Source organism: Hydra vulgaris, chromosome 01 (assembly GCF_038396675.1).
Source record: "Hydra vulgaris chromosome 01, alternate assembly HydraT2T_AEP".
In the NCBI taxonomy this organism is placed as follows: Eukaryota; Metazoa; Cnidaria; class Hydrozoa; order Anthoathecata; family Hydridae; genus Hydra; species Hydra vulgaris.
This window is the reverse complement of record NC_088920.1, coordinates 36,123,714-36,151,707: the sequence shown is the minus strand read 5'-3', so window position 1 is coordinate 36,151,707 and position 27,994 is coordinate 36,123,714. Positions and strand designations below refer to the sequence as shown.

The 27,994-nt window shown below is 26.4% G+C and overlaps 2 protein-coding genes across 3 annotated transcripts in view; both read right to left on the bottom strand.

The window, feature by feature from the left end:
- Window positions 1-647: 647 nt before the first annotated feature.
- LOC101241047 (putative ankyrin repeat protein RF_0381) lies at window positions 648-5,382 on the bottom strand. Its single transcript, XM_065788030.1, has one exon. The coding sequence runs from the start codon at window positions 5,228-5,230 to the stop codon at window positions 4,505-4,507; it is 726 nt and encodes a 241-aa protein (XP_065644102.1). The 5' UTR covers window positions 5,231-5,382; the 3' UTR covers window positions 648-4,504.
- An 821-nt stretch (window positions 5,383-6,203) lies between these two features.
- LOC101241137 (uncharacterized) overlaps window positions 6,204-27,994 on the bottom strand; it is a 56,817-nt gene continuing 35,026 nt past the window's right edge. Inside the window, exons 12-28 of one of the 2 annotated variants that reach the window (XM_065788028.1) lie at window positions 26,474-26,569; window positions 24,327-24,410; window positions 23,723-23,761; window positions 21,419-21,467; window positions 15,995-16,018; window positions 14,954-15,476; window positions 14,720-14,848; window positions 13,988-14,015; window positions 13,602-13,757; window positions 12,733-13,016; window positions 12,290-12,553; window positions 11,068-11,152; window positions 7,232-7,273; window positions 7,027-7,155; window positions 6,835-6,896; window positions 6,696-6,745; window positions 6,364-6,614 (exon numbers count right to left, since the gene is read on the bottom strand). In XM_065788028.1, coding sequence (XP_065644100.1) covers window positions 6,508-6,614; window positions 6,696-6,745; window positions 6,835-6,896; window positions 7,027-7,155; window positions 7,232-7,273; window positions 11,068-11,152; window positions 12,290-12,553; window positions 12,733-13,016; window positions 13,602-13,757; window positions 13,988-14,015; window positions 14,720-14,848; window positions 14,954-15,476; window positions 15,995-16,018; window positions 21,419-21,467; window positions 23,723-23,761; window positions 24,327-24,410; window positions 26,474-26,569 — 2,151 coding nt within the window. In that variant the 3' untranslated portion in view covers window positions 6,364-6,507. Of the gene's footprint in view, window positions 6,615-6,695; window positions 6,746-6,834; window positions 6,897-7,026; window positions 7,156-7,231; window positions 7,274-11,067; window positions 11,153-12,289; window positions 12,554-12,732; window positions 13,017-13,601; window positions 13,758-13,987; window positions 14,016-14,719; window positions 14,849-14,953; window positions 15,477-15,994; window positions 16,019-21,418; window positions 21,468-23,722; window positions 23,762-24,326; window positions 24,411-26,473; window positions 26,570-27,994 lie in introns of both variants that reach the window. The other variant, XM_065788029.1, reaches the window with a different exon arrangement.

The window sequence follows — 27,994 nt, the reverse complement described above, 5'->3', positions numbered from 1 at the left end:
AGGCACGCGATGATTATATGCCTCTCATTCCAATCAGCGAATAAGATTGTGCATATCTGTGCCTGAATAATATACAATAATTAACAGGTATAACTTAACGTTATACGTGCGTATTTTACTACTAAAAAAAAGGTCTAAATAAAAGTATTATTACTAATAAAAAAATGGTTTATATAAAGGGCTTATTGTGAAACAATGACAAGCCACGCTTTTTTCAAAAATGAGTTATTATCATTTTTATCATCATAAATAGTATACGCAATAGCCAAAAAGATATTAAGGCATAATTCTTAAAATTGGAGCTATAATTATAAAATCATCTTACTGTAAGCACTGATTTTATAGATTTAAATAAAACTTAAGTCATTTTTCTCAAATATTTGTTTTTGTGGCTTGTCATTGTTTTACAATAAGCCCTTTATATGTAAAGTCACTATTTAAAATTGTGCATTTAATTTATTGTTTCACAAAAAGAGATCTTTAAAGATGGATAAAGATATATCAATTTTCCACAAGTAAATAAAGCATAAAATTTTAAACTCATTTTTTTTTGTTTTTTTGTTCTTTATTACAATATTTATGATACAGAAACAAAAATATAAAAAGAAAAGAAAAGTTAACAAGTCAAGATATTGTTAAGAAATAAAAATAAATATAAAGAACGCGGATACTCAAAGAAGACCATCAGGTCTTGTCATAGAGAAACCGCTATTGAAAAAATTAGAACGTTTTTTTTATTTTTTAAAAGGTTATTTCCTATTATTATGGTGTTTACGGCTAGCATCAATCAAATTACTATGTCTTCCGAACAGCTGACACATGCGAACAATGATGTCCATAATTTACTTGCGCACACTGAATCTAATTTGTCGAAAATAATCAATGAATCTTATTTATCGCTCTATATTATTCACTATATATCACTGAATATAATCATAATCATTTCCAGACTGAATATAATGCATTTCCAGATTGTTCAAAAAGTTGTGCAAAAGGACCTAGATAGCTATATGATGGTTATTGCTGTGTGTTAAGCCAAATTACCAAATTTTTGTTTACGCTTCTGACAACAAAAAAATTCTATCTAAATATATATAATAAACACATTAATCTCACATATATCAAGAATATTTATTTCAAAAAAAGTTGGATCAAAGGAATCAATCAGCAAAGTTAAAAAAACCAATTGCATTTGGACTCAATGCCGAGAGTCCATTATTTGGAATCAAGGTATTGAGTCCAAGTTTCATTAGCTAGTTTATATTCACTACTGACTGAAGCATTCCAAAAAATATTACCTGTGGATCCAACAATAAAGAACAGAATACACCCAATTATTGGTGTAAAAAGATTTTGAAAATTTTCATAAAAATATAAACAAAGATATTATTTGACGCATCCATCAAAAAACCTAATCAAAAGGGTATTGAGTCATCAGGATATTACATTCAAAATAGTTTAACAACTGGAAAAGATTCAATTTATTACCAACAATCACCCAAAATAAATTGAAATTTGTTAAGAAAAAAAAATCCTTGCCACACAAAACGGAAGATTAAAAACAATAATGCTCAAAGAAGAATGCGAAAAGTTTGCACCTCTTTATGTTGCATGGCAACAAAGGGATGGAGATTTAAATTTTTACATATATCATTCAGTAAATTCAAAGACATTCAGAAAGTATTCTGAAATCGAAACTTCTAGAAAAATAATTAAAATCTTATCATCGAAACATAGAGAAACACAAAGGACTAATATTGTTTTTTTTTTTCAATGTAGTTTAAAAACGCAGACCTGGGAGAGTCGTGGGAACGGAATGAGAATATGTGAAAAACTTGTCACAGTTCTCACGAATGGATAAAAAAGTACTTTTTTTAAATACTTGTAACAAATTTTGTACAAGTACCAACATTTGACTAGTTACTTTAAACAATGTTTGATGATACTGTTTTATCCACTTTTTAACCACAAAGAAGTTGACACTCAAATTTTTCAAGATGTGCAACAACAATGATATTTCGGCACACCCAAAACAAAAAGATCTAAGGTTTGAATTCATTTATTAGAAAATTTAAACAATTCACAAACTTTGAAACGCAAGCATTGTGACACCAAACTTAAATCTCATTTATCAACTACATTTTTGACGTACCACATGCAACACAAGCACGACCTTCTTTTAGAGTCTGCGTTAGGAAGCTTATCAGTTGCACAAAGTAATTCTTTAAAGGTAATTTCAGCCTATTTTTAAAAAAAAAATTCTTGTCCTGGATTAATTCTTGCAAAGTTAGCAAACAATAAAGAAACTACGAAAGGATGGAATGCTCAAGATTTAAAAATGTCATTAACAAGACAAAAAATGAAAAAATGAAACTAAGTATGATGACCAGATTAGAGAAAAATTAAAAAGTAATTAAATAAAAAATGTTGAGAATGGTGAGAGATTTTTATTATCATTAGACGAATGGAGCTTCAAAAAAAATAGACGTTATATGTGTATGAATATCCATATGAAAATTGGAAACATGAAAAGTCTTGGTATGATAAGAGTAAAAGACACAATGCAAGCTACCAAGGTAGTTGAGACTGTTATTAAAAAACCAGGCAAGTTTAGTTTGCACCTCATATAATCTCTGTTATAACAGATGAATCGTTTGTATTGAAAAAAAATGGGTCAAATTTGTCATAGTCATGGCATACATATGGCTGTGGCAGATGTTTTATGAGCAAAACATTCAGATTTAGTAATTATTTTTGAAAAAAAGTAATTATATTTGAAAAAGATCTTGATAACTCTTCTATAAATGACCAGGAATGTGATGACATTGAGGAAGATTTTGTACAAAGCAAAGGACAAATGTTGGCTTGAAGTAGCTCCTTCCAGTTAAAAAATCAAATTTGTTCAAGATTCTTTATCATTAATAAATTAAGCTAAAAATTAAGCTCGTTTTTATTGGAATATCACCTGTAAAAAAAGATTTTCTGCAAAGAGAGTGTCAATAAAAACTAAGAAAGGAAAAAGTCATGACAATTGATATACGTACACGCTGTAATGTTGGCAATGCTGAAGCGGGTTTTGGAATCGAAAGAAATAATAAAATCAATATTAATAAATTTGTCAGTTATTCACTTATATTCAACACATTGTAGAATTAAGCATATTGAGAAAGTTGTAGAATCATTAGAAATCATTCAGGTAAGTTCACTTGCTTTGGAAAAGCGAGATTGCAATATAATTAATGCTTTGAAAATATTTGAATTTTTACTTACCAAGTTTAAAACACAATCAAGTGGGACTAGTATGACATTCTACGAAAAATATAAGTACATTCATATGTAGTAGAAACTACATATAAATTTACTGAAATCATTACAAAAATAGAAGTTTTTCGATTTGTTTTTAATTTTATCTTCAAAAAACACTTCAAAAAGTTCTTTAAAAATTTTATTAACTGTTGATAGTTAATTTTGTGAAGTTCTTTTTAAATAATCTTCTGAAAAGAAATGATTTTATAAAGTTATGGTTTTTTCAAGATGTTAAATGTTATTAAAAAATTTATATCATTTAACATCAATTTTTGTAATAAAGAAGTCTTTATATTCCAATTGTTGTCTTCGCCAAACCTTTTTTAGGACGACAAAATTTGTTTTAACTAGAAAGAATATTATTTAACTAGAAAGAACCACGGGTACAGAATACAGGTACACGGGTATAGAATACAGGTACACGGGTACAGAATAGTCTTTTATGTACAGAATGTCTTTTATGAAGAAGTAAAATATAAGATATTTTAGAAAGCAACTGATGTTTAAACTTTTAATAAATTTGCAAGTTTTATGACTATATTGGTTAGTCTTTTTTTTTTAAGGTTAGTTCTATTTTGCTGTTTAAAATTATATACAATATCCAAATATATGACAAAGTCTATGTCTGAACACGAAGTTAACAAAGTATAGATTTATTCCAGTTCCATTTAAAACAGATTTTACAAAGCCGAAGTATATAAATATATAATAAAAACGTTAGTGTAAAACGTAAACAGTAAGCGTAAAACGTAAGCGTAAAACGTAAACGTAAATAAAAAGCGTAAACGTAAAATGTTTACGTAAAAAAAAAAGTAGCTCTTAACTTCCCAAGTCAAAATATTTTAGAGAATCTTATAAGATTTTAGAACAAAAGTTATCAGGTTTGACCCCCAATAAATTAAAATAAATGAATTACAAAATGCTTTTAGCAATCAAATCTTTATTTTTTTCTCTCTAAAACCCTATAGAAATATTGACTAAGGTTACCCTTAACATTTAAAAAAGAACTCTATCTCTGTTTTTAACTTCCATCGAGAATTAAACTATTAAGAGTTATTATAAAAATATAATGAAATTGAAACAAACGAATTCTTATGTGTATTTTAAATACAAATTTATACATTCAGCAAAAAAAAGGTACTTCAAAAATATTTTTTTTCAGTTATCCATTTTATCTTCTTACGTTAATTTTAATAGTTTAATTATCTTGTAATAGTAATTTCTGATCAAGTTTAGATGTTTTGTAACTTTTCAAGATAGCAGCAATTCGCCAATCAGAAACATTTTGAGCCATTTCCAAAGCTGTTTTTCCGTATGCATTTACAATCGAATCGTTTACTCCATTTATTAAAAAAAACTGTACAAAATTTAAGTCGTTTTGATTCACGGTATAATGAAGAACTGTTGATTTGGTTTCGTCTATAGCGTTTACATTAGCGCCAGCCTTTAATAGTAACGCTGCTGCGTATCTATTAAAACTACTAACTGCTGTATGCAAAGGAGTTTTTCCGGTTGAGTTTGCTATACTTACATCAGCACCGTTTGCAACTAACAAAAATAATGCTTCTTTGTTGGATAAATAGTTGTTTGAATGCAATGCAAGATGAAGGGGCGTAAAGCCTAATAAATCTTTTACGTTTATTTTTACACCGTGGGCTAACAAAACCTTAATTGCTTGTATATTGCTATGTTGAATTGCTAGGTGAAGTGCTGTTTTACCTTCATTGTCTTGAAAATCTGGATTTATTCCATATTTTATCAAAAGCTTCACTGCAGGTATGTTTGAGTAAATTATAGCTAAATGCAACGACGTTCTTCCGTTATTATCTCGACTATCAACCCGGACAAGTTTATGACGTAATATAAAATTAAGTTTACTTATTTGAGAGCACAATACAGGCTCGTGAATTGATTCAGGATTCATTTTTATGTAAACAAGACAGAATGCTAAATTATTTTTTGTCACTATTAATAGTTATCTTTATTGTCGAGAGAAAAGTAAAATTGCAACCAATTACTTAACCCCATTATAAGTTAATCAGGATGCATCTTTAATTAAATATTATTAAACTTCAAAAGAGTTTAAATCAAGGAAAGCAAACAATTTATGCTGTGACGTTAAAGTAAAATATTTAGAAAAAAAGGACCAGATCCTATTTATTAATTAAAAAGAAACTTATGCTTTTTAAATGTTGCTAGATTGACCAACACCTGATTAGAACATTTTTGCAGAGATTTAAAGCAAACTTGTTTGTGCAAAACAATAATTGTCTTGCACAAACATATTCTTATCAGGTGTTTGATAATTATTATCTTTTATTATAAATTATCTGATATAGTTTTACGTTGAATTTTTAAATAACTTTAAAAGTGAGTAATTTTAGAATTCAAACTTATTATGAACGAGATTTAAAGAAACTATACATAATTTTGTTTTCAAAGATTATTCAAAACGTTCATTTGTAAAAGTATAAACCTGTATAAATGTCGCTATAAAATTAAATCAAATATTTCAAATTAAAGAGTATGAAGTATTCGTCGGTTTAAAAGCATAGTTTCATAGAACTATATCAATAAATATTAAGTATTTATACTTTAAATTTTTGCAAGATTCCGATGCTTTAATTATAAGTTGCAAATGTTTAGAGCTTTATTCTGAAAAAGACACGCGCAAACATACTTGTTGCTTGAATAAAAAAATTTAAAGGATATAGGAAAATTTTTTTTAATTAAAAAAGTGGTGTTTCACTGGGGTTTATTTTTAAACTAAAATACAAATTTTTCGTTAAAATTATTAACCTTTTGTTAAAAATTATACTTTATAAATATATTTACCCGTTGCGAAAAAAAAAATATATATATATTTATATATAGGAAAATCAATATATATTAAATAATTTGACAATAAAATATTTGATAAAACCATCGATAAAATTTTTAAAAACTAAAATAAAAATATTAATTTTCTTTTCTAAAACATTTATGTTATAGAAATTTAATAATATAAAAAATTCGATATTTTACGATAAACGATATAAACTTTCAGTAGTAATAAAACTTATCGTTAGAAAAACTTTTTAAGAACTAAATATCCGGCGATTATTTATACAATAAGCTAATAATATAATTACATCATTTCTTAAATTTAAATGGCTCACAAAAAACATTAATTTAATAAACCCTTACTTTGTCAGCGGCACGTTACAAGCTATCGTCAAAGAAATCTGTCACCATGGTAGCCTCGGTATGGTTCTTACTTGACTTTTTATCTGGCGTAGACGAAGAAGATGGTTTCGGCTTTAAACCAGCTGTATGAAAAATAACAATTTTTACAACAATTGGCATCTATCGTAAAAATAATAATAATAATTTAAAAAAAAAATACAAACATAAAATATCGTCCAACTCTTTGTCGTAATCTTCAAAGTATTGTTGGCCGCTAAAAATAAAATCATTAAGTGCATTTGAATAACTTAAATAAAAAAATAGAAGGTTCTGATCAAAATAATATTATACAGTAATGATTACCCAACACCGTTTCTTGGTTCAGGAGATTCATCAAGGGAATAATCACTATCTTCGTCATCCTCCTTAAAAAAAAAAAGTAAGAAAAAATAAATAAAATAAACAGCAAATAAACTCATTTACAGTTTTATTATAATTTATATAAATAATAATATATAATAATTATATAATTATTAAATATGAGTATAAAGTTACCTCTTTAAATGCCACGGACCTCTTTAAGTTAGATTTTGGTACGTTTATGGTGTCTACTGCACCTGCTATTTTTATGTTAGGATCACGAAGTGTCAAGCTAGCCTCTAGACTTGCAGCTAGTTCGCGTACCTTTAATGGTATATACTCAAAGATTATAATTCAACACATCTATGCAGTAACAAGATTAAATAACTCCTTTTATTACCTTATCACCTTTCGGAGGACGCATTTTAGGATTGTATGGTATCTAAATTTAAAAAAGTGTATGTTATCTTGTTTGTACCAGTGTACATAGAACATTCCTCCAGATTAATAAAATGAAAAGATTTCTAATTAAATTGGCTAATTCTTTACAAAAAAAGCATACTTCTTGCTAATAAAATTATTTTTTGGCTGCCCTTTCCTAGAAAATTTTATGTGAACACATGTATGTCTTATTAACTATTTCTTAACAGCACAAGTTTGACAAGTTTTTAAAGATAGGTTTTTATGACTCTCTCTCTCTCTCTCTCTCTCTCTCTCTCTCTCTCTCTCTCTCTCTCTCTCTATATATATATATATATATATATATATATATATATATATATATATATATATATATATATATAGCTTCAAAAATAAATTTATAATTCAACTTGTTAAGTGGTTGATGAAATGTGGGAAAAATTCCTACTTAATATCAGTATTTTATTTTCAGCAATTTTCAGTTATTTTTATTGATATACAACTGGTATATAAAAGTATATAAACTGTATTATACATTTTATATTTTCATATTAAACCATATTTCATGACTCTATAACAGTTTCGTTATGCTGGTTTTCATTAAAACAGATGGAACTACAAAATGTTAAAGAATTCTTTAAAAATAAAAAAGTTTACACAGCCGTTTTAAATGTATTTACGACATAAATAGAGTCCTTGATGATTAATGAATTTTTATAATAAAAAGTAGAAATTACCTTGTTTATAATTATAAATTTATTTATCATGATTTAAAAATGCATAATCAAAGTTCCTTGATCTCATAGGATTTTATAAAAAACATTTAAAAACAAATCTATAAAGATTTTTTTAAAAAAAAATAAGATACTTAGACAGGTGCTTTAATCATTCCGAGAATGCGCACGTTTATTTACGATGTTTACGACATTTAAATGAAGCAAGGAAAGATTAACGCACTAAGATTAGTATAACTTTATGAATAAACTTTATTATTATTTACCCAATGCCTAAGAAACAAAACCAATGATAATCTAAATTATAATTAAACAGCAATAATTCAATTTTTTTACTTTCTTTGAAAATATAAATATTTTATACTTCCACATTTTTTTAATTGCTTAATGGTATATTTGTTCTTTTGCCTTGAAGCTTCTTTTATACTCATAAAACGAAACTTATAAGTACAAACGAAGGATGTTTGTGTGTGTGTGGGGGGAGGGGGGGGGGAGGGGTCACCTTATTAAGTATTTAAACTTTATTAACCCATTATATCGATTCCTAAAACAAAAGCTTTCAGTGGAAAATTTTAAAGTATTTTGAAGATTTTAAAAATAAGCAAGAAAACCTGTCATATATAAGAATATAGTGCAACTCTGATCATTTTATACTGGTGACCTACTAAATACAATTTTATGAAAAAATGTCTTTTTGAAAATATAATCTATGATGATATATCATCTATGATGATAACTTTTATATTCAAACTTTATTTTTAGAATAGACTGTTTATCTGGAAAATTTATTTTTGGATCTTAAAATTTAAATATTCGTGTTTTATTTCATCTTTAAAACTGTCATAAATAGATAATTTGATAAATGTATTGAAAAATTATTTAAAAAAATGTATACATCAATGCCATGTTTGTAAAAGTAAGTATGTAAGATTAACATGTATATAAAAAAAATACAAATATAACATGTATATAAAAATAATGCGCATATAAAAATAACAAATATATATATGTATATATAAAAAACATGCATATAATAAAATACATACAAAAATAACATAGATGAAAATCTTTACTAGTTATATAAAAGCTTAAGTTTTTAACTCTTATAATGGTTGAGATGATAATTGTTATAAAAACAACTTGTGTATCTTTGATCAGTGTAATGTGACCAGTGGAGAACATTGTACAGGTCAACCAAGCCACGTAACCTTAGACAAATTTTGGGAGGCAAGTTTTATGACATTTTATTTCATATGCTTGAATAATTAATAAAATATGCTTGGATTAAAAGAATTAAAAATTAATGTTAAATCTTAAGAAATGTAGAAGTATTATATCGTAATTTAAGTAGGAGAGCAACTACTGCAAAAAAGACTCGATTGCAATCAATTAAAGATAATTATGAAAATTCTATTTGTCAGAGTTCAGTTGGGAACAAATAGAATAAGAGAATAGAATTCGAGTTTCTTAAATATAAAATTAACTATAAACAATATACAAATAAGCTTAACAATTTATTTAAAATAAATGAGTGTTTTATTTATGGTTTAAAGTTTTATTTGTTTAGTTAATTAAAACTTAGTCATAATTATTTAATAATGATGTATTTTATATATAATAATATTTCAGATATGGTTAGACACTATAAAAAGAAAACCTCAAAAGGTGAATAGTGCAAAAAAGCTATGGCATCTGCTCAAGAAAATTATAAAGATGGACATATGTCCTGCAAATGCAATTAACGTACCTAAAGCTACACTTCATTGCCGCTTGAAAAAAAACTGAAAATGTGAGAAACTTTGAATAAATTAAAAAAAAAAAACTAATTTGCACCTAGTAAATAATTGAGTAAGCCTATTATGCTGCACAGGAAAAATTAAAATCCTACATAGCAGCAATGGACAAATGTTTTTTGTATTAACAAAGAAACAGTGTAGCAGACTAATTTTTAACTTTGCTGAAGAATATGATATTTTGCATCCATTCAACAAGGATACAAAGATGGCAGGAGAAGATTGGCTGGCTAATTTTATAAAAAAACATAAATTTAGTGAACGCAAACAGAAAACAACATTGATTGCCAGAGCAATGGGTTTCAATAAACCAAGTGTAGACAAGTTTTTCAACATTTAAAGGGAGCAAGAGGTAAATATAAATTCCCTGCTTCTTCAATTTACAATGCATATGAGTTAGATCTGTTTACTCTGCCTAATAAGCTATCCATGGTTCTCAATCATACAGGATCTAGAAGAATATCTAATATTCTTTCATCAGAAAGTGGAAGAAGTGTAACAATATTTTGTTGCGTTGGCGCTACTAACTTTTGCCACCTTTTCTGATTTTAGCAAGAAAACTTATGTTTCCTTAACATGTAGAAAGAGCCTGGTAACCACCAGATTAAGAAAGATTGTGGCAACCACCAGGAACTGTAGACAGGTATAATGATAATGGCTGGAGCAACTACGAAACCTTTTTAATACCAAGCAAAGAATATCGTGCTCTATTGATTATTGACAACCACGAATGTCACATAAATTTAGAGGCTATATTATATTGCAGAGAAAAAAACATCACCATTGCTGGGCTGCTGCCCCACACATCACATTATCTCCAGCCCTTTGATGTATCGTTTTTTGGTCCATTAAAGACCTACTATAGCCAAGCATGTGACAACTTTATGGTCACTCATCCAGGACAACCTATCATAGACAAATCATTGGTGATCTTTTGAGCACCACTTATTTTAAAGTAGCTACAGCTAGAAATACTGTTAATGGGTTTAAAGAATGTGGTATCAAGCCTTATAATCCACTAATGTTTAGCAAACATAACTATTTTATATTTGAAATTATTCAATTGTTCATGTACTACCAAAAATCTTGCTCTAAAAGTCAAATAGTGAACATATCAAGTGCAGAACCAATAATGATTAAAAGATATCAATGCTTCAAGAAGTCACTGTTACTTTTATTTCGAAATGCTAAACATATGAGCTACATGTTGAAATGTGCTTCTCCTCACACTCAAAACTAAAAGACTTGTAGCTTTATGCATTCATGAAATAAAAATAAATAAAACAAACCTCTGTTTGATCATTACTGTTAACAGGATATAACTGTTTACTGATTTCATTTTTGTCTGTTCTTTTAGCATCTGATTTTTGTATACTAAACGACAAAATTAAAAATAAACAAGACATTAGTAAAATTTATTTTATATATATATATATATATATATATATATATATATATATATATATATATATATATATATATATATATATATATATATACATACATATATATATAACAATTGAGAAATAAGACTAATTTTTTCCACTTATTAATAAAAACCATTTTTTTTAACAAATAAAATACAATACATGTTTCGACTATTTTATAGTCATCTTCAGTTGGGTTAAAAAAAATTATTTAATTTTATATACAAATATTATAAGGTAATAAAATATTAATTACAATTTATTTTTTTAATAATTGCGACAAAATAGGCAATAGAAAAAAATTTATTAAATTGTTTAACAAAAGGGTAACAACTAATAAAATGGTAACTTTTATGTGAAAAGTGATAATTTATAATGGTTTAACTGGTTGTTCATATCTGGTTTTTTCCATTCCATTAACAAACTTTCCTTAATCTTAAGCTTAAATTTATTGGAGGCAGAACCCAATATCGAGAAAAAGTGTGTGTGTCTATACACATACTGTTTCTCGACGTTTGATTTTTTTTTAATACAATTTAGGCGATGTCAGAGAGGAACATGGTTACTTATAAAGTTTACTAAGACATTTCAACAATAAAAGGAAGATATAAGAGTTGACGGTACGCAATCATGATGGTAAATGTATAGTCTTTAGTCTTGGTCATCCAAGGACTTTTAACAAAAATTGTTGCATTTTTGTAAAAAGTTTTAAAACTGAAAAGCTGATCTGTTCTTCTTAAGCCTAAAGTACTTGAGGTAACATCCTGTTTTTTGTTTTTACTTTAATATTGACAGTCATTTGGCTGTTTTTTAAATTATGCTTTACAACTGTTTTTTAAATTATGCTTTACAACTGTTTTTTAAATTATGCTTTACAACTGTTTTTTAAATTATGCTTTACAACTGGTTAATATAAAAAATCTCAAAAAGAAATAGCTCAAAAAGGACTTCTTTTTTGATATCAGCACCGAAAAACTATATTAGATCAGGAAATAAACAAAACTACTGTTACATAGTGTGTATACGCATGTGTGCTTGTGTGTACATGTATGTGTTTATACCATTACTAGTAATATAAATATACCTATCTGATTCCCAGTCAGAAGACTGGCTAACATCAAAATCATCACTAGAGCTGCTTTCATAATATGATAAAACATCATTTTTTATTCCATTTGAAAGTTCATTATTTGCTTTATTTTCTTTGGTGAAATCATGTGTTAGCCTACTTTCATGATTCTTTATAGAAAATTTATTTTCTTCTGAATTATCAGCAGAGCTACTTGATTCATTATTTATGCGAATTTTTGTTTTGTTTTGAACATCATCTCTATAGTTGCTGTGTTCACTAAATAAATAGAAAATATATATATAGATAAAAACAACTAATAAATACAAAACAAGTCATTTTTATTTGAACCTGTTGAATATTGCAGTTTTGTTTTAAGTTTAATTGTTAAAACATGCAATAACAAACATTTAAAAATCAATAATGCGCACTTTTAAAATTTTTTCTTAAAAACCTACCCAGAAATGGAAGGCAAAGCCCGAGTCACAATATCTCTAGTTTCAGTTGTACTTTTTCCAGGTTTAACACAAGCTTTAATGACATTTGCTGTTTTCTTTAGCGACTTAAAAGCATTTTCTTTTTTACGTTTCATCCATTGTTTTGTAGCAAACTCATCAAGCTGTGTTTGGATCTCTTGGCGCAATTTTAAAATACCAGGGAATGTTCTTTCCTTTAATTCAGCTTCTTTTGCATGATTACTCATTTTAGAATTGAAAACAGATGTTGACATTTGAGTTTCATTCTAAACAATTGATTAATATAATAAGTTTAACAATGGTTTCCAAGACAACTCATTTGTATGTATATTTCATGTCTACAAGTTGCACGGTTATTTAAAGGTAGGCAAAAGGTATTTTATAATTTAGACATTTTGAAAATTTCTTACAAATGACTTTAACAACAGTATTTTTATAAAAATAATTATTATAATATAATAAATATTTAAATATAATTATTATAGTAACAACAAATTATAATTATAAAAACATAATAAAATATCAAAACTAATACAAATCATAGTTATAAAAATATATTAGTTACAATAATAACAATAAAAAAATTAAATGATAAATATTGTAATAATAGTTATATGTAAAATACTATTTATAATAATAAGTCTATGATTTATAAAGATGGTGTCACTCATAGAGTAACCTGTGTCTGAGTGAAGAACTAGAGAAGTGAGAACTAGTCTGTTCAAATTATGTTATCGCTGTTTACAAAAATTTAAAACAATATAAAGCTATATAAGAAAAAAATATATTTCTATTTGGCCAAATATTATATCATATAAACTTTAGGATATCAATATTGAAAAAATCTTTACTTCAGTTATGCCATATTTTGCAAGATTTTCTTCTAATATATCTATAATCTCATTTCTCTGGGCATCCAATACTTGTTGGTTTGGTTTGTAACGAGCAATCGCTAATGGGTTATGAGAATATGGTTGGTAAGTTCCCCTTTCTGGGATAGTAGTATTCTAAAGAAATTTATTTGTGTTATTTTATATATATTAATATATACAATAAAATATCAAAAATAAAAAATAAACGAATCATAAACTCTAGGCGGTAACTAATTATGTTAAAGTTTGTCAAAATATCAAAAAATCCACAAAAAATTCCTTTTCAAAAAATGTCCTCACTTAAAAAATAAAATAAAAAAATATATAATAAATTATAGTAAATAAAAATATTAAAAAAAACTTACAAAAATAGAACCAGATGATGTTAAATCACTAAAATACCAAAAAAATAAATTTAATATCTGTTAAGAATATTACATATAACTAAAATTTAATATTAATAAAACAATTAACTTTTTGTTAAAGAAGTTGTTTATTAGCTGACATATTCTGATAAATGATTAAGTTTTATTTTTAAATGGTGAGCAGTAAATAATTAAGTTTTATTTTTAAATGGCCAATAAATGACCAGCAGTAAAGGGAATACGTTCTTTAAAGATTTTTGTTAAATATCTTATAAACTAAGCGTGAACAACAGGTGCTGCAATAACAACAAAAAACATTTAGCAAAAACGTAGTCTAAATTAACAATGCAAATTCATGTTATTTGCATTATACTGATATAAAGATATATAAACTAAAGACTAAAAATTGATTCCCAAATACAGTGCCTCCTGTTCAAAATTAGTCTCTTCATCAACAACAACTAAACAATAATCAACAGCAACAAAACAAAAGAAGCAACAATAACAACAAAACAAAAAAGACAACAACAACAACAACAACAAAATAATAGCAACAACAACAACAACAACAAAATAATAGCAACAACAACAGCAACATCAACAACAACAAAAAAGCAACAACAATAACAAAAAAACAAAAACAAGAACAATGAAACAAAAAAAGCAACAAAAAACTGAAAAAATAAAATAAGAGAACAAACAACAACTTGCAATAAACAGTATCTAACTCACTAATTATATTCAGTATTGCTTTGCACTGATTCGTTTTTTTCTTCCAGTTGTTGATTCAGATCTTCTGATTCAGAATCATATGATTGTTTATTGCTCTCAGAATCATCTTGAAGTAGATTTTCTCTACTTCTAATATTAACAAATATTTATATTAAACAGTTATGGTAACAAAATTATACTTTTTTTTTTTAATTTATACTTATCAATAAATCTCTAAAGAACAAAATATCTTACTTCTGAAGATCAACCGCTAACATTCCTTTGACTTCATTGTTACCATCAATACTAGAAACTGAAACTTCATCAGAGTCACTTAAGTTAGTTACTGTGAACCCTGAGTTGCTCAAGGAATTTTTAGAAACAATAGTTTTTATGGTATAAAAGCTGACATCTTTATTTGTCCAGTTTTTTATATTTTTTTTTTCAGAAATCATTGAATGCACCACACTAGCACTGCCTGCATAATGAATGTATAATTTTATTGTGCCTGCAAGTTTGTTGTTAGCAACATAAAATATCAAATCATTTTTATAACTTGAGTTAGGAGGGCTACCACTAAAAGAAATGTACTGCCGCCAAAACGGAGATCCTCCACAAGAATAAACATACACTGGTTTATTAAATTCTCCCTTTGGTGTTAAAGGAGCATAAAAGGAAAAAATGTCTTTCCAATCAGTTGTTTTGTATGCTGGCTTTAAGCTCACTCTGTGAATTCCATTCACTTTTAAATTGCAAGAAACCCAAAGACAAACTTCATCTTAATAAAAATAAAATATACAAATAATTTAATGAAAACAACCTTCAATAAAATAAAAATATTCAAGCAAGCATTTTTATTTTTCATTCTTCTATTTCACTCACAACTCCACACGAATTTTAATAAGTAACAGCATTTCATGGAGTAACACATTTGTAGGGTTAATTTCAAGCTCTTTCAAAGATATGCTCTCTTTGAAAGGTCTTGAGATCAAATTGTTTGCTACATCATGGTCAAATAAAAATAAAACAAAAACCTCAATTTCATTTATAATTTATCTAACAATACTTATTTGCTTTTGATTTTAATTCCGTCAAATGAGCCTTGGTTCGAATTCCCTCTTATAAGTATTGACTCATGATTTTATTCTAATATTCTATAATATGCAATGAGTCTATAAACCCCAATCATTCAAATCTAACAACCATTGTGTCTCATGTTTCCTCATTAATTCCTTCAAATAAACTTTGCTCCAAATCTTTCTTTAAATTAAACAATTTATGAAAAAATTTACTTACTTTCTATAGAAATGTTATCCGCTGCTAAAATTGAAAAGTTTTTAAATTGATTTAGTTTTAGAAAAATGCTCTCTAAATTAAACTTTTTTGTGCAAAATATATTGTATAATAAATAGATGATATAAACACTCTAGTGCATAGATTATATATAGCTTATGTGCACATACGACTTAAATAAAAGTAGCATAAAATAAAAGCCTAAAAAAGTAAATGATCGATAATAGTGTTTAAAAGAAGATAACAGTTTAACTGACAGTTAAAACATTTTCTTTTTGCTTTAAAAAAAAGTACAAATAATTTTGCAGTGAGATTTCATAAACATATTTTACTATACAAAGCAGAAGACAGGAAATCAAAGTTATCTTATATTTTATAATATTTTTAATAATTTTCTTATTTATTTTATAATTTATATATAAATTTATTTTTATATGTATTTTAAAGAGTTTAAAAACATTAAACTATTTCAAAAATGATTTAAAAAATCTACGTATAAAGCAGAAAAAAACACTTTTGTATGTAAATGTAAACACTTATTTAACAAAAAATATGTTTATTTGCTGTTTAGTATAAATAAAACTTTCAAAACTGTTCGGAAAAAAAATAAAAAAAAATTATATTATACTTTTGCCTGACCTTAAATTTTCTTATTTTTAATTTCTCAACATATCTACATTAAATTACATACTTCAATTTGCATTTTTGATTGGCTCTATTTAAATTGAAACTTAAAATTTAAATTTGTTAATAGAAATTTTGTAATGAAAAATTAGTATAAGTAAGAAAAGCCTAAATTTTAAGCTAAAGCATTTTTGAAACATTTTTTTTTAAAAAAAGGCAGTGAAAAATTAAAAAATGCCTAAATTTTTAAGTAATCAAATTTCCAACAATTTAGTGAAAATTTTTAATATGTATAATATGCAAGAGTTGAGATCATACTATTCTCTTTGAATCGAAGACTTTGACGCATTAGTGAGTATTGAAACTGAAGAACTTTTAACAAAAGAAAATAAAATCAGTGACCTCAAAATAATAATGAACGATATCAAGAGCCAACCAAATATGTATCTAATCTAAATGATTGTGATTGGTCCAATTTGTTAAAGGTAAAATAAAAGAAACAAATCTTCATTTGGTTTTATTAAACAATGTAGTCAAAGAACAAAGACAGAAAAATGTCGTCATTTTTGGATTTAAAACTTCTCAAAATAAGGATAAAAGTGTTGCCAAAGAAAAAGATACAAAAGGAAAACAAAGAATATTCACTGAAACTAATGCTAAAACTTCTATCCTGTGTATTTTTAAATTGAATACAAAATCCAACAAGCCACAACCATATAAATACAAAATATAACAAGCCACCACATATTGTTGTTTTTACTAACAAAGAAAAAAGAAATGCTGTACTTAAAACTGCAAAAAACTTACACAGTTTACCCGAAACTTATAACATTTATTAATGCAGACATGACTGAGGCTGAAAGATTTAAGATGAAGGCTCTCAGAGAAGAAAGAGGTAAATTGAATGAAGCCATCCAAAAACCCCAATACTATTATGAAATTCGAAATGAGCATGTAGTAAAACTTCTAAAAAGATTGCTATATATATCTAAGTAATCAAAACAGCTGATTTACCCAAAAAATCTATAAAAATCTTACTGATCAGCTTGATAATCGATTGTTAATTATAAAAAATCACAAGCTAATTAATCAACCAAAATCAACTACAGTGGTAAATCAACTACAGTGGTAAATCAACTACAGTGGTAAATCAACTACAGTGGTAAATCAACTACAGTGGTAAATCAACTACAGTGGTAAATCAACTACAGTGGTAAATCAACTACAATGGTAAATCAACTACAGTGGTAAATCAACTACAGTGGTAAATCAACTACAGTGGTAAATCAACTACAGTGGTAAATCAACTACAGTGGTAAATCAACTACAGTGGTAAATCAACTACAGTGGTAAATCAACTACAGTGGTAAATCAACTACAGTGGTAAATCAACTACAGTGGTAAATCAACTACAGTGGTAAATCAACTACAGTGGTAAATCAACTACAGTGGTAAATCAACTACAGTGGTAAATCAACTACAGTGGTAAATCAACTACAGTGGTAAATCAACTACAGTGGTAAATCAACTACAGTGGTAAATCAACTACAGTGGTAAATCAACTACAGTGGTAAATCAACTACAGTGGTAAATCAACTGCAGTCTATGCAATAAAATTGCTGATTTCCAACATTTTGTTTAATTGCACAATTCTGATATTTTTTATGCTGTTGAAACTTTGTTGTTGAATAACAATATATATGATAGTCTATTATGTTCTAGGTATCAGTGTTATAGACCTAGAAGAGGGGGTGGAGTAGACATAGTTTTTCGCAATTCAATTAAATTTATGAAAGTGGATACACCACCTGAGTTTCATGAATTAGAAATCACCTGTGCAGATTTAGATCTCAAAGGTCAGACATTCCGATGTCTGACCTTTGAGATCTAAATCTGCACAGGTGATTTCTAATACATGAAAATATTGGTTATTATCGTAGTTGTGGTTGTGGAAAAAAGCTATCGACTATATGGAAACAAGTGTTAAATATCTTTCTATGTTGTGTTCCACTGATCGAGCTGTGGTCATACTAGGGGATTTTAACTTATCCGAAATAGTCTGGCACTATTACCATGGTCCAGACATGACATATATAACTCTTTTTTATGTTTTATAAACAACTATGGCTTTAGTTAGTATGTTGATCAACCTACTCGCAAAAATAACATCTTAGATCTCATTTTGAGCACTTCTACATTTATTAAGGAGCTTTGCATCAAACCACTCATTGGAACTAGTGACCATTGTGGAATTTTAATTACTCCTAATTTGAGCTGCCTCCATTATAATGATAAAATTCCTGTTCAGCAATTATGCAGTTGGATAAATTCAGATTACCAGGCTATCAATGAATTTCTGAAACCATTAGACTGGAGTACTATTTTTCAAACATGTAATAATATTGGAGATCGCTGGCTCACCTTCACTACTAAACTAAATAATATTATTAAACAATATGTATCTATTGCTCACATCAAAGATGACCACATAAAATACACTATCCTTGTTTTGTTAAAAACTTAATAAACAACAAAGCAAATGTATGGAAGAGATTAAAAATATCAGGTCAACCTGACCACAAAGCGATTTATAGATCAATCGCCTCAAAATTTTTTCATGCTATTAAAACATGCAGCAAAAGAACTAAAGATGATATATAAAAACAATCTTGATAGTTTCTTTAATTTTGTAAATAATAAACTTAAAAGGAAAGTAAACTGACTGAGATTTGTCTATCAGATAATATTCTTTCACAAAATAAAGAAGAAATGTCTGGCATTTTTAATAACTTTTTTCAAGTGTTTATATTGTTGATAACAATTCATCACCAAAGTTTATGAAGTGTGTTTATGTGAGTACAACTTGTCTGTTATTGATATACTTCTCTCCATCTACTGTAGAAAAAGCATTAAGATCACAGAAACATACTACATCTACTGGTCCTGATGGCATTCCAAATATTATATTAAAATTCTGTGCTAAGGGACCAACAGTTGATCCAAGTAATTATAGACCTAACTCGTTGACATCTACTTGTTGTCGTGTAATAAAAAGAATTATTAATAATGAGCTGATAAATTATCTTTTAATTAAAACATTATCACAAAAGAGCAACATAGTTTTATTTGTAAATGCAGTACTTGCACTAACATTCTTGAAAGTCTTCATAACTGGACTTTAAATCTCCAGTGCCACATTCCTACTAATATTGTTTATTTTGATTTTAAGAAGTCTTTGATTCGGTTTCACATCCTTAATTATTAATAAAACTACTCGCTACCAATTTTTTACATATGAGATCTCAAGTAGTTAAGTTAAACAATGTTTCTTCTCACACAATATCTGTAACAAGTGGTGTTCCACAAGGAAGTGTTGTAGGACCTATTTTATTCTTATTGTTCATCAATAATATCAGTGATATATATAAGAGTTAATGGTAAACTTAAACTTTTTGCTGATGATATAATTATATAATAAACTATATTCCACTTATGATATATAGGGCTCTCAGTCAGACCTTATCACAGCTGTTATACGTTTGTATGATTAGTGTTGTACTCTGTAACTTCAGATATCAAGGGGAAAATGCTTTGTTTGCACCATAACTGATCAGAATCAAAACTCAACTATCATGTTTATAGTATAAATAACCAGGAACTTGATCATGTTAATAGTATTCGTAATCTTGGAGTTATGATTGATTGTCACCTGAAATTTGATCAGCATATTCATATTATTGTACATAAAGTTATGTTGAGATCTATCTAATTCTAAAAGCTTTTCATCCGCAAGATAGATCACTAATGGTAAAAGCCTACTGTACTTATGTATGTCTACTGTACTTATGTATGTATGTCCTACTGTACTTATATATTATGTTAGAATACTATTCTCCGGTATGGTCACCTTACACTATCTGCAAAAGTAATAAAATTGAGAAAGTTCAATGATTCTTCACTAAGAAAACAGCTGGTCAGTATCCTACATTAAACATCTAGCTTAAGCTTCACTTGCTTGAATGTCATTGAGTTGTTAACGAGTCTTATATTAAAAAATTCTTAATGGTAAAGTGGTCACAGACTTATCAAATCTTTTTAAATTTACCTCTTACTCAGGTAATCGGGGTCATGCTTTTGAACTTTACAAACACCATTTTAATCTTAACAGTACAAAGTTTTACTTTTCAGATCACATTATCAACATATGGAATAGTTTACTGGAAAATGTATCAATTTTTAAAAACCATCATCTGAATAAAAATCATCTGTATCAATGTTTAAAAACCATCTTGTTCAATGATATTTTTATATAATGCAATTTGATCGTAACTAGTGTCGATTTTAGCACAGATTTATTAAATTGTTTTAATGTACACTGCAGTATACGTGGCCTTTGGGTCATTCTGTTGTTTTAAATAAATAAATAATGTATGGTAGTAAAACAAAAATAAATTTTTTGCCCCAGTAAAACAATATAAACTAGTTTCACATACCTTTATTGTCAACATAAGTAAGCTTAAAAAAATTAAATTATCTTTAAATTATTAAAACAATCTTTATTTTGTAACAAACTTTATATATTTTTTTGTGCAGTTAGCAGTTCACAGTTACCTTGGGAGATCAGTTAAATTTAAAAATGTCAAAATTTAGTTGTAACTGAAATTTGTTGAATTTAAAAATGTCATAAAACAATCAAAATAAAAATCACAGAATTTTTCAAACTAATGAAAATTTTTACAGAACAACTTTATGCCTAATCATTCTGCAAATTTACTTTTAAAAATATAATTAAATATAGTTAACCTGGTGTTGAAGGGTTGTTTAAAGTTTTCAATGTATTCTCTGAATGAAGCTGAATTATAAAAACAAATTCAAATGAAAGTAGATATAAGCAACAAGTAAAAATTATAGAAATATAAATAATAATATAATTATTTAAAATAAAACAAAATGTGTGTGTTATCAAAATCTACAATGTGTACGTTATCATATGTTATCTACAATAGTGATAAAAAAACTAGAGTCGCCTGAAAATTAAAGCTCCTTAAAAAAGACTATTTAACTTTAATTATTTTAATAGTGTACAAAGTCACAGTAAAAACGAAAAAATCTTTAATCAACTTTGTTGGCATAGTGGCTTATCATAAGTCGTCAATGTTTTGCTGGTAATCTTTTGTTTTTAAAAACAGCTATTACACTCTATGCACAACCTTTCAACAGTAGCCTAAGCTTGTCAAGACAGCTTTTTTTGTTTGAAAAAATGAGTGATAGGTAGCCATTTTGGTTTTTATGATCCAGCAGTTTTCAATAACATTAGGATCTGGCCAAATTAAAGATGAGTTGGATAAAACTTCTAGTCCATTGTTGACAGGATTGACAAGTTTTCTAATAAGCTGATGTTATTGATATTATTTGATTATATCTTATTTATATCAATTTATAGACAATTTAACACTCAAATAAAAATTATAATGAATCTATAATAACTTTTTGTTTACCACTAAATTAAATGATATTAATTCATTTTTGTTGATTTAAACAGCTGATATTGTTTTTTGTTTATTTTATGTTTCCAATAAAGTTAACTCATACAGGAACAGACATTTGTATCTAAAGTTTAAACAAGTGTTTTTCAGGGATGCTTAAATTTTTTTGCAACTTTGCCTGATATATGTATGTATGTATGTATGTATGTATGTATGTATGTATGTATGTATGTATGTATGTATGTATGTATGTATGTATATTTGGCATATCTATTATTTTCTACAAGACGCAAATTAAGAAATAATGAATTGTGATATCTGGAAATACTTGTGGTCTTTAAATTCTTAGTTTATTAAAAACAATGAACACTGTTTATATGCAATGATTGAATTAATTTAAATTTATCATATTGCAATTTATGAAAAAACAAAACAATAAACTTACAGCAGCAAAAATAATAACAGTCATAATGTAATTGTTTTAAATGAACATTTCATTTATACATTAAATAAATAGTTAATTCAAGTATCATAAACAAATAAAAAAGGTAAAATATTAATTATTATGATACAACAAAATAATTATTATGATACCATAAATTGTAATCAAATAGAAAGCCTACCAAAAATACTAAAATAAGTCTAGCAAAAACATTAACTTCTACTGAAAATTTGAGAAATGTTTACAAATATGAGATTTAATTTCTCATAAATACTATAAATGGTCAAAAAGGTATGTGGGGTAATGTAAAAACAATCAATAAGAAACCATACTAAAGTTTAAAATGTTAAGCACTGAAAGCATTGTAGGAAACACTAAAATCTGATTTTTGTGAACATGCGTAAATGTATACAACCTTTTCACATTGAAATGTGAAAGAAGATTTAATAACTGAACAAAACTTTGATTAGCCGAATTAAACTGGCAATTTTTTTGTTAAGGGGACACTTTAAAGAATTATTTAAAGATTATAAATCAAATAAATTGATATAAAAGATAATGATTAAAAAATGTTTAAAATTTAAAAAGATGTTATTAGATATTTTTGTTCTGTTTTAAAATAACTATAAGTGGTTTTAATAAGTTTTGTCTTTAATTTTATATAAATATCTGTGCGAGAGAGTTACAAGCGTTTAGTTGACAGTTTGATTTGTTTTACAAGACTCAGTTAAACAAGATATAAATAAAAAAGTAGTTGCGATTTCTTTTACTTAAAATATTAGATCAATGCATCTATGTTTTCATTTTTAATATTACAATATTATTATTACATTGTTTTTCATTTTTCTAGTTGTATCTGACGATTATTCAAATAAACTAAACTATTAAAAATGAAATCATATTTTTTAATAATAATACACATATAAGGGTATGATATAATGTTTACATTTAATAATGAGATTTTATATCAATTTTAAAATCAATGCATAGATATTTTTTATTGAATAATAATTACTAAATTTTGTGAAAACAAAAAACAGAATTTATGGTTTTTGAAAATCTAAAAATTTATAGATCAAAAGTTTTTCCAGATAACGTAATTTGCAATTACCTAATTTGTGCCTTGATCGATCTGATTTTTAAAAAAATCTAATTAAGCCAAAAGTATAAAAAAATAACCTGAGACTTTTGCAATAGCTCTTCATGTTTGTTGAGTTTCTATAATAGAATATTTAAACTAAAATCTGTTTCTGTAAAATTTCATGTTTCTGTAAAATTCCATGTTTCTGTAAAATTTCAAGTGTTAAATAAAAACTTGAAATAAAAAACAACTAATTTTTGATGGATAAAGGTAAAAAAAAAAGTCTTTATGCAAAAAAAATTTTTTTTTAATTTTATAAAATATAATTCTAAACATTAGAAATATCTTAATGGAAAAATATATCATCTTAATGCATTAAGATATCTCTATTACAAAAAATATATAAATAAATTACAATAATACATTAGACAGCTTCTTTGTAACATTAACAAAGAAGCTGTCAATCAAATAATCATTATTCAATAACTTCATAAATGATTATCTTTTTTCAAATTCATTTTTATTGTGCAACATTAAGCAGATTTCTTATATTCTGCACAATAAAAAATAAAATGAAAATTAAACCATAAGATATTTGATTATAAGACTAAACAATTAATTAGATAAATTAATTAAAAATAACCAACTAAAAATAATTCACCCTAACAAAAAAAGTAGTTTTTCCATGACTTTTATTATTACCTCATACAAACCATCAATTTGATCTTTGTAAAGTTTACTTTCCTCTGCCCGTGCTTTTTCTGATAACTCTAACTTGGCACGCTCCTAGATTATAAAAATATAGCAAGTTTTGCTTTAGTTTTTAATTTGGCCATCTTTTAACCTCAATTAAAGGAGCGATTTTCAATTAACAAAAAAATATATATTTAAAAAAGATTTAGTCTAATGAAAAATCGATTGAAGACTTGTTGGCTCATCAAAAAATATAACTTTTTGGATTGGTCGGGAATTTTCTTTTTAAACTCTATAGAGAATGTATGGGATTTATTGAAAAGAGAAATTACTATAAAAAAGGTCACAAATAGTTTGAAAACAACTGTTTAAAAAGTTAATTAGTATTGGAACCATAATAAAATTTGAAAAAATAATACAGTAAAAATTAATTGCTTTTATTGTATGACAAATTGCATAATGATAAAAAATAAGAGAGGATCAAGAAAATAATAAAACTTATGTTGACAACTATTTTAATTTATGTTAATAAACATATTTGAATTACCATAATATACAGTGAGAACAGAATTTAATCATACAAAGTAATTTTTGCATTTTATTTTCCTAAAACTTGTTTTTGAAATATTGAAAAAAAACTGTTCCAGGTATTGAAAATAACTGGAACAGTTTTTTTTTTTAAATTTATTATGACTATTCCTTGTTTATAATTTTTCAGTAAAAATATAAGAAAATGTGTTTGTTATACAAACGCATTTTCTTATATTTTTATTTTTTTTGCTTTTTTTCCTAAATGTGCATTTGCATGCACATAAATTAATTGTACAAATCTGTTTTATTGATAATTTGTCATGAAAATCAATGTTTATAATTTTTTTAATTTATAAAATATCAATTTTATTATTGAATCATAATTTCACTTACATCAATAAGAAATCACATTCATAAAGCAGGGTTCAGTGGATGTATGGCTCATAAAAAACCATTCTTAACAAAAAAGTATTATTTAATGCCAATATTATTTTGGAAAAAAGTATTTTTGGTCTGATGAACCCAAGTCTAACTTAAAAAAATCTGATGGTACACAAAGAGTTTGGCAAAAGAGGGGTGAAGCTTTTCATTTGAGCTGCACCAAAGGAACAGTTAAACATGGCAGTGGAAGTGTAATGTTATGAGGTTGTATGGCGTGGAATGGTATAGGTAAACAAGAATTTATTGACGAAACTATGAATGCTGATTTTTATAATAAATATTGAAACAAAATTTAAAAACTTCTGCTAAAAAATTTAGATTAGGAAACAGCTTTTTGTTTCAACAAGGCAATGGTCCAAAACATACTGCTAAAAAAACTAAAAGCTTTCTTGATGAAAGCATTTTAAAATGGCCTTCTTAGAGCCCTGATTTAAATCCAATAGAACATTTATGGACTTAATTAGATAAAAAATAGGTAATAGATCATTTACTAAATAAAAAAGAATTGAAGAAAGCTGTTGTTAAATCATCAACATCAATAATAATCAAATCAAATGTGTAATTGAATCAATGCCGAATTTTTAATGCCGAAATGCTTGTTAAATGTAATTAAAGCAAAAGTAAGACTAACTAAATATTAAAGTATATTAATAAAATATATAAACTTGAAACTGTTTTCCATTTATTTTGATAAACTGGTATTTGTTCTTAGCTTTAACCTGCTACGCTTTTTTTGTACAATTATTTTATGTGCTTTTTTTATTTAAGATTCCTAATCTGGAAATTCAAAAGCGTAAGGAAAACTTTTCTTTCTTTTTTGTAGATTTTTTTAACAAATGAAAAATTTGACAAAAAAAAATTCTTTATAAGTAATGCATGATACAATATTTTATTCAAAGGTTTTAATTTTATTGAAAAACCACTTTGTATGATTAAATTCTGTTTTCACTGTATGTTAATAAACATGTTCCTATTATTATTGTGTAGTTTAAATTAGTAAATAACTAAATTTTATATAAACATAAAGTTTATAACTGTATTTTTAAAAAAGCAAACGTTCTACTATTAGAAAGATAAAAAATACAAAAAAATTAACACAGGCTTAAAATTGATCTGGGACTTATTACATTTATGTAAAATGATAAAACTTTTAAAACAAAACTATCAAATTTTAGATAACACACAGCCTTCAGAGCTTTTTCATATTTTTTCTTCTGCAAAGCCTCATTTTTTGCATTTTCATTTAAACGAAGTTGAAAGTCTTTTTCAAGAGCTTCTATCTAAAACAAGTGAAATTTTCGTTAACTAGTTTAAAAGATTGCAAATAAAATACACATATATTTGTATATATATACAAATATATGTATGTATAAATACATACGCATTTAGGAATTGTACACAAACTAATGAAAACAAGCTCACTAATACAAAATTTATATAATAAAATATATTTATATATATTTTATATATTTATAATTTATATAATAAATATAATACACACATATTCCAGTGGACATCTTTAATACATATTAATCTATATTAGCAAACAATCAAATATCGAAATTTAAATATTTAATTTACTCTTCACAATAGTATGGTATCATTACAGATAAGAACTCATTTTTTTATGTTGTCTTTACCTAACAAGCTGTGTTCATTAAGTAAAGACTTCCTAAAACAAGCTTATCAAAAATGTGAGTGTTAATTGTGGTAATTTCAAATTTAGTAGAAAAGTAGCAATTAGAAAACATAGAAATGCTTTTGCTTTTTGATATAAATTGATAAAGATCTTATCACCGAGGTTCTTAACCATTTAACCAGGAAATTCATGGTTTCTTACCAATATTGCTTATCTGGCCAGAGCTGGCATCATTTTCCGACCTGTTCTGGTTCTGAGAATCACTGAAAAACTACCTCATTACACATATTCAAACAACAAGTACAAATGAAATAGTTTGGCACTTTCTTTAGGGTTATGTCATTTTAGTAGCATTTCATTACATTTTTCATAAATTACATCTCCTGAGTATCAGTGAATAAATGACACTATAAAATAAGTTTTATTCTTTCAAAATCTATAGTGATGCCATGAGCTGCCTTACTAAAGAAATATGCTATGCGCTGTCTTAATGAAGAAACATGCCATGCGCTATCTTCATAAAAAAATATGCCATGAGCTGTCTTAATAAAGAAACATGCCATTAAAAAACTTTGAAATAAGGTTTATTCAAAATATCAATAGTAAATGAGATTTTGGTAAAGTTGGTAAAGAAACCTTACTGGCCAATTTAGGAAACAACTCATCACAAATAAATGATAAAAACTCTTAACTGACAATTCTGCAAAATGAACTGTAAAAGTTTTTTAAACTTATTGAAATTATTAGACTCTGTATATTCACTGATGTACTTATTCTTTAAATGATGTTTTAACAACATAGCTGTACCTTCTATTATAGTTTAAAAACTGAAATAAATTTTTTTGTTTTGTTTTAAATGATAGATAGTATGCCCAAACCAAACCCTAAGTAGATGTAGCTGCACTTATTTGTAGCAGCAGGCTATAAGATAGTTGATGTAGCAGCACTCCCCTGTAGCAGCAGGCTATAAGATAGTTGATATAACAGCACTCCCTTTTAGCAGCAGGCTATAGTTGATGTAGCAGCACTTCCATGTAGCAGCAAGCTATAAGATAGTCGATGTAGC

Coding starts and splice junctions, on each gene's coding strand:
- LOC101241047 (XM_065788030.1), bottom strand. CDS start 5,230: ATGAATCCTGAATCAATTCACGAGCCTGTATTGTGCTCTCAAATAAGT.